This window comes from Drepanopeziza brunnea, assembly GCF_022702325.1.
Source record: "Drepanopeziza brunnea f. sp. 'multigermtubi' strain 214-2 chromosome Unknown ctg16, whole genome shotgun sequence".
NCBI classification, from domain to species: Eukaryota; Fungi; Ascomycota; class Leotiomycetes; order Helotiales; family Drepanopezizaceae; genus Drepanopeziza; species Drepanopeziza brunnea.
Genome location: NW_027094079.1, coordinates 1,374,773 through 1,385,000, shown reverse-complemented (window position 1 = coordinate 1,385,000; position 10,228 = coordinate 1,374,773). Strand labels below are relative to the sequence as shown.

General features: G+C 55.6%; 4 protein-coding genes across 4 annotated transcripts in view; 1 reads left to right on the top strand and 3 right to left on the bottom strand.

Annotated features, from left to right (window-relative positions):
- Nucleotides 1-426, bottom strand: part of L3040_008680 (uncharacterized protein) — a gene marked incomplete at both ends in the record, with an annotated part of 736 nt that extends 310 nt beyond the window's left edge. Inside the window, one exon of the mRNA XM_007290889.2 lies at nucleotides 190-426. Coding sequence (XP_007290951.2) covers nucleotides 190-426 — 237 coding nt within the window. The remainder of the gene's footprint in view (nucleotides 1-189) is intronic.
- Nucleotides 427-894: 468 nt separating this feature from the next.
- L3040_008679 (uncharacterized protein) lies at nucleotides 895-1,887 on the top strand (the record flags this gene model as incomplete). Its single annotated transcript, XM_007290890.2, has 3 exons — nucleotides 895-1,142; nucleotides 1,301-1,580; nucleotides 1,738-1,887. 3 exons carry the CDS (start codon nucleotides 895-897, stop codon nucleotides 1,885-1,887), a joined length of 678 nt encoding a protein of 225 aa, XP_007290952.2.
- A 399-nt stretch (nucleotides 1,888-2,286) lies between these two features.
- L3040_008678 (uncharacterized protein) lies at nucleotides 2,287-4,314 on the bottom strand (the record flags this gene model as incomplete). The annotated part of the gene is made up of 1 exon (XM_066157157.1): nucleotides 2,287-4,314. One exon carries the CDS (start codon nucleotides 4,312-4,314, stop codon nucleotides 2,287-2,289), a length of 2,028 nt encoding a protein of 675 aa, XP_066010418.1.
- Nucleotides 4,315-6,241: 1,927 nt separating this feature from the next.
- On the bottom strand, nucleotides 6,242-9,350 carry L3040_008677 (uncharacterized protein; the record flags this gene model as incomplete). The annotated part of the gene is made up of 3 exons (XM_066157156.1): nucleotides 6,242-8,715; nucleotides 8,770-9,012; nucleotides 9,152-9,350. The coding sequence occupies 3 exons, from the start codon at nucleotides 9,348-9,350 to the stop codon at nucleotides 6,242-6,244; spliced, it is 2,916 nt and encodes a 971-aa protein (XP_066010417.1).
- Nucleotides 9,351-10,228: the final 878 nt, after the last annotated feature.

Genomic DNA, 10,228 nt, shown 5'->3' with positions numbered 1-10,228 from the left:
AACAGGACCAGTATGGCACCAAGGCAGAGCAGAGAAAAGCAGAGAAAAGAGAAGCCTTTGCCTCCTCCCCGACCCTTATATACCCTCTCAATCCCAATTCCGCCACCCTTTCCATCAAAGGAAGACCAGATCAGACAGATAGAGAAAATCGAAAATCGAAAATCGAGAACCGGAAAACATCCAACTCACCCAACTACTAGCACAATTCCCCTCGAACGCCTCCCCTTCCCGCTTGCACGCCTTGGCCGCTCGCGCGCTCTCCCCGATGCTGTCCACAATGTCGTTGCGCTCCAGACAGGCAAAGTAGGCGTCACGCGCCTCCCAGCAGTGAGCGCGCTGCGTGCGGTCGGGGGCGATGGGCGCACCGTCTGAGGAGATCTTGGGGGGTGGGAGGGCGGCCGAGGTGCTGGTGGAAAAGAGACCCATCGTCTTTGAGGTTGGGTTACTTTTTTTCTTTTGGGATATGTATTGGTGGCTGGAGTGGGAATCAGCTACGTTTGTTTTCCTTCCGGGGTTGTGGGTTTGGGGAATTTTACTTACCTGGAGTTGAGGCGACGCAATAGTGATTCAAGTGAAAGTCAGTCCAATGAGTATGGCGTGTTGACGACTTTCTTCCAGAGCTCCGAAGCCCGATGGATACATGGCGGTGGATAGCGGCAGAATGGAGAGGCTAAACTTGCTTCGATACACACTTGTCCTCTCAGCCATCATTCTCAACATCGCATCAGCAAGCATCCCTTCGCACGCCCAACTTCTACCGTCAAAACCCCAACTCTCGAGTCACCACCACAACTCGTAACCCACAAGCAATATGAAAATCAGATAGCCCACACTCTCTCACCCCCTTACAAAGAAAACTCCTCCCACCAGACGAACGAACACAGTGAGCGTGCCATGGTCCGCCGCCGCCGGCCCCCGCGCCCGGGCGCCATGACCGAGCTGCCCCCGCTCAAGATTCTGTCCCAGATCCTCCTGCTGCAGGCACTCTTCTACGTCGCCGCCGCGTCGCTGATCCTGTTCACGGCGCTGGTGGCCGGCCGGCGCTTCTCGCTCGACCTGGTGCTCAGTTGGCGGAGCCTGAGGGGCGACACGACGGTCGGCTGGATGCTGGGTTTGGTGTGGCTGCTGAACAGTCTGATATCGTACGTTTGTTTGTGCTCTTTTCCCCCTTCAGTTTGCGCGCGCATCTCTAGCTGTGATTAATTCTTTCCCTTAACCCCCCCCCCAAGGGATATGCACTGCACCTTACCCATGTCAAGAGTAATTTCGCTGACCGAGTGATTTCTAATCCGCCATACAGGGTCATCGGCATCCTGCTTCTCATCAGCAGGAGCAAACTCGTGCCCGACTTCGCCATCTCGCTCCACCTCATCCACCTGCTCGTCGTGTCCCTGTACTCGCACTCGATCCCGCGGTACCTGCTCTGGTGGATCCTGCAGCTCTCCTCCGCCGCGCTGATGACGGCCCTAGGCGTGTGGGCGTGCCAGTGGCGGGAGCTGCGGCCCATCAACTTTGGCGGCGGCGGCGCTGCGGGCTCGAGTGCGGCGGGTGATGTTCCCGCTGATGGCGGGGATGGGCCGGTGGGTGATGAGGATCTGGGTTTTGGGCGCGGGAGAGGGAGGGGAAGGGGACGGGATGGCGCGGGGGAATACGAGATGGTGGGCATGAAGGAAGGGCAGGGGAGTTGAGGGTTTCTTATGTTTGAAGCCATGATCTTGGAATCGAGACTTTGGATAGGAGAGAGGTGGAAGATGCGGTATGGGGGACCTGGGCTACGGGAGATCCATGCGGTGGAGGGGGGGGGCCATTTTCATGCAAGAGACAACATGTGGCATGCCCACGGAGGAGGAGTCCAAATCCGGAGAAGGCATCAAGGTGCGAAACTAAACGGAGGGACATGTTACGATATTGCTATATGCCTGCCATCCAAGCGGCTGACGGCAGGCTTGTGCTTCAATCGCCGGGATCTGGCATCGCAGGGCAAGACAAGGCGCAAGAGGCATTCATTGGGCGGCGTTCTGGAAGCAGCCGGGACAGTGTACCATCAAACCTTTTTATTTTTTTGAGTCTTTTCATCGGCACTGCCTGCAATTGGGGTTGGGAAATGGAATCAACGTTCCATTAGAGAGAGTTGTTCAAGTCTGTAGTTCAGCTACCCAATTTATTCAGCTCGGCTCGGCTCGGCTACTACCCATGGTCAACTTCCACGTCCCCCTCACAAACGTCGAGTCTGTTGTCCATCCTCTCCACAAAAAACTGTTCTTTGCTCGAATAAATACTATGCCATCACAAGTACGAACTCTCCCTCCCCACGCCCCGGGTCCAGACATTACTCGCAGGACCAACCGGCAACCCATCAAGCTCGATGCCATCATCCTGAGGTGTGAAAATCTGCGTCCCATTCGAACTCAGCCTCTCCATTCTTGGTCTCCAAGCCACTGGGTCAGGAGAACTGGCAGCACTCAAGTCCTCCAGCAATCTCCCAGGTAGTTCCATCGGGCTGACTACCGTGCTGTTCAACGTGCTAGCAGGCGCACTTAGCGCATGTCGGTCATCAAGCTCTGGATGCTCAGCATGCACATCGTCTAGAGTGTGCATCTCTGATAATCTGCTCTTCCTCTGCTGTCGGGCAGAGTTTCTCGCGGATGAGAATGATTTCGGTTTCGATTTCGGAGCCGCGACCGACCCGGACGACGAGAATCTGACGGGCGGATAGAGCGGAAATGCTGGCCTGGAAAGAGGAGCGAGTCCAGACATTTCCTGCGGTGAGTGAACAGGTGACTCGGAGGGATAAGTATACCGTATCCGTGGCGACGGCGATGAACTTCTCGACAAAGCAGCCGCGGCTATACGCCGATCTGCTGCTGCAAGAGCTCCTTCCGATATATTAGCATTCGATAGTGGGAATACAGGAGCCCTGCTCCAATCAACTCTCATCGGACTGCCGCTCGGGGATGCATTTCCACTGGCTGGCGAGTTATAGTGTGCTGGCGGTGTACTGTCGATTGAGCTGTGGATCTCTCCTCGCTCTTGAGCTCTGCGTCTGCGAGTCCTGGCATCACTACTTGAGACAGTGCTTCCCAGCTCAGAGCCTTGGTCCTCGGATCCTCGCATCGGCAGTGCCGAGTGCAAGCTGCCACTCAGACGGCGCTTGAATTTCGCCCAGCGCTTGACCACCAGTTCTCGGACTGGCTGGATGAAGACGTGATGAGGCTCCGAGCGGATGGCTGCCTCGAGACTGTATTTCGATCCAGGCCGAGAGTTCGAAGTTGAGTCTGGATATGTTATTTTCCATTCGCCCTGAGACGATCGCTGCTGTCTTCCGTTGGAGGTTCGATTGCTGGAATAGGCGGGGTGGCCACTGGTCGTCGGGCGACTGGTCTCAGTTCTTGAGGCTCCGTCCAAAATATCTTTCCCATTGCTATCCAATGACCCGGAAGATGCCGAGCCATTGGTGGTATTCACAGTTCGGCGACGGCTTGCTCTTCTGGATGCACCAGTTGAATCGCCGGTACCTGCAACCGAGGTAGAAAATCCAGGAGAAGATGCTCCAAACCGCCTCGGCCAGGCCTGCACTGGCGATGTGTTCCTCGCCTGGTGTCCAAAACTGGGAGAATATCGAAACTGGGTATGCATCCTCAACGAACTGATCATCCTGGGATCCGGCAATCTCCCAGCAGCATACCTATCGAACGTATAGCTCGGAGATGGGATCCCAAGGATGTGATCTGGTGGCAGCGTAAAACATGCTCCGAGAAGCTGTACGGCGATCAAGTGAGCGAGGTCGTGGATGGTACTTGGATCGCAGAAGTAGTTGTCGGATACCGCTCGTCTCTTCTCGGCAAACACGGGCTTGGGACTTGCATCCAGCTCGCGCATCCAGCAGCCGGTAGAGCTATCGCGCACTCGCGGCTGCAGCTTCTTCAAGCGTGTGTATTTCGACTCTTGGGACCACCAGTAGGGACGACCTGTCTGGCAGACGTACTGCCACTCGTAGATCTCCTGGTCGATGATGTTCCACGACAAAGTATCACGGACATGGGCTTCCTCTTTATCGGACGAGCCCTCGTACCCGCGGGAAAGATTGTTGGCGACCGAGGAGAGGGATTTGCGCCCTGACCGCCGCGATCGTTTGGGGTTGGCCATGTACAATACCTGGCTATTTTCGGACTCGTTCGTTGCGGCTCGTCGGCGCGAGGAACGCTCGTCGATGTCTTTTCGGATGAGGGTAGAGAAGTCGGATGTGCTGGATGTTCGGGGAATGCATGCCGGGAAATCTTCCTGGCTCGCGGGCAGGTTTCCCCAGGTTTTCATGATAGTTGTTGTTGTATAGGTGGATGAGCGGGTTAGAAATGTATGTATGGGTTAGGAAGGTGATATAGGTAGCTGTGTGCAGACCGTGAAGGTGGGATGAGTAGGTAGATTCGAAGAGCCGCTAGGCTGAAGGTTATGGGTTGCAAGCTCACGTGACGAGCTGTAGGTCTGTTACTGAATTGGAAGGGGCCGACATCCACATGAAAGTCGTACCTTCCACTGATCAGCAGGCTGTGGGAAGTAGCGATTTTCTGTATATCAATAAACGTCTTGGGAGGCTTCACGGACTCGCTCTTGTAGCGAAAGATCTACCGGTACGTTGAGTAGTTGTTTTGTGAGAGCCGTCTAGACGCAGTTGCCAAGTCGGGCAAGCGGGCGGTAAATACAATAACAACAACAGAGATGACGACAAGTAGACAGCGTAACGTCACATCTCTCCTACAGCACAACCTTCTTCACACATCTTACATCAGTGAACACCAATAGAGCAAGCCTCAAGCCTCAAGCCTCAAGCCTCAATCAAGCAAAACCTCCTCCCTCCTCCCTCCTCCCTCCTCCTTCCTCCTTCCTTATTCATAAGAAAATACCTTCTCCCTTAATTCTTAAATACATTCCATCCTATTCCATGAAATCCATTCGCAAATCTCACCCATACTCACACTCATAGCCACAGCATCTTCTAAGTTCTCACCTCACCTCACCTCATCTCATCTCATCTCATCTCAGACCCCTCCCCCGCCCCCCTGAAGGGCACCTAACGAACGACAGGAAAGGCTTTACGAAAAAAAAAAAAAAGCAAAAAAGGATAAACAACCGAAGGCTACAGGCGCCAGCACAACACGGCACCCAATCCCACCATCTACACCGCACAACCCAACCCAACCAAGAAGTTTTAATAAAAAAAAACGACCCGACCCCTCTGAACTCCGAATTCACAATACGAACAAGCCCCTAATCCTAATCCCAACCCTGAATCCTGAGATCGAGAGGTGCGTGCGCGACTAGGCAAGTGAAACCAACCAACCAACCGAGCAGCACGCAAGTCAGACAGAGGAGGAGGAGGGTGGTGATGATGATGATCCGTGAGAGCCTAGTATGTATGTATGTACTATGTACTATGTACTATGTATGTATGCTTCTATTTGTAGGGATACAGTTACAGTTACGCCTTCACTCCAACCTTCAACCTTACGCCTTCACTTCAACCTTCACTCCCAGAACTAACCTAACCTAACCTGACCTGACCGAACCTAACCTAACCTGACCTAACCTGACCGAACCTAACCTAACCTACCGGTAACCTAAGCCCCCCCCCCCCTTTCCCCCCCCCCAAACCAAAAACCAAAATTAAGCGAGGAGGAAAGAGACGTACCTACCTACCTACCTAGGTACCTACCTACCAACCACCAACTACCAACTACCACCATCAAGATCCGACACCCCAATCCCAGTCCCAGTCCCAGTCCCCTGCCCAGGTGTGCGTGCACATCATCATCATTATCATCACATCACATCACATCACGGGACAAGCTCACCCACCACTCGTTCACCATGGGCTTCGGCAGAAGCAGAGAGAGACCAGACAGGCAGACAGACACACAGACACCCAGACAGGCTTTTTTCTGTTATTAGAGCTATTCAAATATAGCCACAGCTCGGATTATAAATACGCCTGGTGAGACCAGTCTCACATGCCACACCACAAACACGATACGAAATTAGTGGGATTTTACGTTCTAAGCCCAAGCCACCTCCCTAGTCATAACCACATGCGTCCATCTAGTGTAGTTCGCTCATATTCGTATAGCCGGAAGAGGCAGTACAGCAGAGGTGGGGAAAAAAAAAATAAAAAAAATATGCACATTTTCCCGTCCATGGTATTCCGTTCCAAAACAAAATTGCAGCAGGCGCGCTCAAGTATCTCAAATCAGACGATTAACATGAACCCCAATGTAACAATAGCGACAGCGACCCACGGGTTCCCCCTCGTGGATTCCGCCGCACTCAGGAAAGGCATGGCAGTGACGTTGAGCGGGCCACCATACGGGTATCCAGGGTTGCCGTTGGCTCCTGACGCGACAGGGTAAGGAACTGCCGAGTAGACGGACACCGTGTCCCATTTGACTGGCGGGAGCCCTGCAGGTGGGCCTAGAGTAGGACTTGGGCGGTAGGTCACAGCTGGATCTGGCAAGACTTGCAGGGGAACTGGGAAAGAAATCGGAATTTTCGGTGCGATAGGGGCCGGGTTGGCAACTAACTCGAGTGGGATGCTCGCGTAGCCTGTCGTCGTTGCGAGTATGTACTTGTCTATGCGTACCTTGGTCTTCTCGGGTACGACTGTGGTAGTGACCTTTCCTATCGGACAATCTGTGACGGATGCTGCGCACGCGGTGATGGTGTAGACCTGGGTGGCGAAGATGGTCTTGGTAACGGCGTTGCTGCTGAACGTGTAAATCGGAGTATTTAATGGAGTGGACTCCGGGGGAGGGGAGATGGCCGGAGCAGCAGGATATCCAACTCCTGGGTTGTGAACAGCGGGAGGCCCTGATCCAGGGACGTAGGCGGGAGATCCATCACCTGGCGTCTGAACAGCGGGAGGTCCTGATCCAGGAACGTAAGCGGGAGATCCAGGGATTTTGGCGGGAGATCCAGGAACGTAGGCGGGAGATCCAGGGACGTAGGCGGGAGATCCGGGGACGTAGGCAGGAGATCCAGGGACGTAGGCGGGAGATCCGGGGACGTTGGCGGGAGATCCAGGGACGTTGGCGGGAGATCCAGGGACGTAGGCGGGAGATCCGGGGACGTAGGCGGGAGATCCGGGGACGTTGGCGGGAGATCCAGGGACGTAGGCGGGAGATCCGGGGACGTAGGCGGGAGATCCGGGGACGTTGGCGGGAGATCCAGGGACGTAGGCGGGAGATCCAGGGATTTTGGCGGGAGATCCAGGGACGTAGGCGGGAGATCCGGGGACGTTGGCGGGAGATCCAGGGACGTAGACGGCAGATCCGGGGACGTTGGCGGGAGATCCAGGGACGTAGGTGGGAGATCCAGCACCTGGCGTCTGAACAGCGGAAGGTCTTGATCCAGGGGGGTAGACTGCGGGAGATCCAACACCTGGCGTCTGAACAGCGGGAGGTCCTGATCCAGGAGGGTAGACTGCGGGAGGTCCAACACCTGGCGTCTGAACAGCGGGAGGTCCTGATCCAGGGGGGTAGACTGCGGGAGGTCCAACACCTGGCGTCTGAACAGCGGGAGGTTCAACACCTGGCGTCTGAACAGTGGGAGGTTCAACACCTGGCGTCTGAACAGTGGGAGGTTCAACACCTGGCGTCTGAACAGCGGGAGGTCCAACACCTGGCGTCTGAACAGCGGGAGGTTCAACACCTGGCGTCTGAACAGTGGGAGGTACAACACCGGGCGTCTGAACAGCGGGAGGCCCTGATTTAGGGGGAGCAACCGGCGGGCTGCCGGGAGAAGTAGCGGACGCACCGGCAGGTTGCGTCAGGGACCCGGCGGTGGAAGGAGCTGGGCTTGACGTTTCTGTAATGGACCTAGTGACCGAAGTGCCGGACTGTACCGTGCTAGGCAGAGCCGAAGACGACCTCGGTAGAGAACCACAGCCACCTACGAGAGAAGGAACAGCATCAGGTCCCTTGCCGATGGGGACCAAGTTGGTTCCACAGTCGCCCGACTGGGCGATGTGCACGTTCTGGTTATCTTGGTCGAACACGACGAATGCTCCTCTGAGAAAAGAGGCGCCCAGAACTGGGAGATCCTCATCAATGGTGATGCCGAGATAGCACATGCCCAAGATATGCCACATGAAGTCTCTGTATGGAACATCGATCACGGTGTCACCGAAGCCAAAGTGAATGGACCCCGTCTTATTGGCCGTGGCACAATCCACCAGGTACAAACCAGAGCCACCGTCATTGACTGCACCTGGAAAGTCGGCGACGATGGCATTGACCAGGGTAGAGGGAAGACGAGTGAGAGTTCCACCGCTGTCCAGGAAGACTGGCTGGCCTCTGGGGTCGGTCGAAGGTAGGGTGTAGAGCTTCTTGGCCTCTCCCGGCTTGGTGATCCCGATTGAGTTCATGTAGACCCAGTAACGAGCGAACTTATCCGGCGCCTCTCCGGGCGGTATGATGGGCAGCTTCTGCAGGGCTCCAATGTACTTGCCCGTATCGATACCCCCAAAGATCACGGCCCCGGCTTCAGTGTCGTAGGCTCTCAAGTCGATACTGAAAGCACGGGAGTTGGTGATGTTTTGAATGGCTAGATTATCAACGAGAGTCGGATAGCCGGTCAACTCGATTCCTGGTCCAACGCCCAGCAATCCTACCGGAAGGTCATGGCTTGTCGTTGTGAGACCGAATTGTTGAGCCGTGATGGTGGACTCTGACGGATGGTTAGCTGATTGCTGGCTAGGAGAGGGAACATGGCCATCTTTACCTCCGATCACGAAGTCATCGGAAAAAAACCGGATGGTGCCGCCGCCTTTGCCGTAGGTGAAAGTGGTGGACAGCTTGAGATCGCGGGCCGTTGTCGAGGCGTTAGCGATGTAGTGTGGGAAGTATTCGCAGAGTTCCCGAGACGTGATACGTCCGGCCAGCGCGCAGGTCGGGTTGAGCATGGTTTCTGACGATCCGGTGTCCAGCTGCAGGGCGTGACTCTGCGGAGGGGATCCCAAGGTGACTGAGGAGGGGGTCGTGATTGTCAGCTTGTGGCACCCTCATATTTGTTTGTCTCTCTCCCTGTGTGCCTCTCTGTCTCTCTCTGTCTCTCTCTTCCATCTTCTTTCCTCTCCGGAGCTGGGGGGGTTTGGGTCACATACACTCGATCATGTAACGTGTGCCGGTCTGGATGTTGTAAAGTGCGGTATGCTCCTCTCGCTTGTGGGTGGACCTCACGGCGGTAACGGGCAGCCTCAAGATGCCATCGGAGCGACGAGAATTAGGGATCGCGGATCCATGAACTTGAGCGAGAATCGAAAAGGATACGGCGAGGGTGAAGGTGAGCAGCGTGGACACCATGGCTGCGATCCCACGGAGGAGGAGGTAAAATAAGAAGATGAAGATGAAGAAATGAAAAAAGAGAGGAGATTGGCCTGAAAAACGAGTGTGAAGGGGGAGGGGTCCACCGAGTGAGGGACGAAACGAGAGTTGAGATCACGATAATGAAAAAGACGACGGCGACGACCACGGTGACAACATATAGCGAGTGTTGTTGTTGTTGCTGCTGCTGCTGCTGCTGTTGTAGTTTTAGTTGTAGATGTAGTTGTTGTGATGGTCGCTGTGTGATCCCGACAAACAGGGTGACGGCATGGACGGAGGGCGGCGCGGGAGGTGGTGAGGTGGTGGGGGTGATGAGGTGGTGAGGTGGTGAGGTGGTGAGGTAGAGAGAGAGATGTTGGGGGTTGAAAAAGAGTGTGGGCAGGGTGAAGCAGATTTCGGCGAGGCGCCGTTGTCATTAGATACATTCATCGTCTGCGGCTGAACGAGATGTGGAGAATGCCCAGAAGGGGGTGGAGCTTGCCCATTCGGGACGATTGGGGTGGGCGAGCGGAGGGCAGGGGGGCCAAGGGGGGCCAAGGGGGGCCAAGGGGGCCAAGGGGGGCCAGGGGGCCGTAAAAGGGGGAAAAGAGGGTCATGACCAGGACCAGGGCCCGGCCGAGCTGGTTTATTCCCGTACTCCTTGGCTCCCCTGGTCACTGATTGGCCCCAGGTGCCATTGTCTCCACCTTTCCAGGTCCCGCGGGGTGCCTGTTTTGGGCCCGTCATCCGTTCTCAGGAATCTCGTCTTATCTCGGCCACGACGGTCTACTATGGACCGTACCGGAGACGTGTCAAGAGATAGCGGGGCTCTGCAGGCAGATACACGATTGCCGAGGCCGTGGCTATGTAATGTGCGC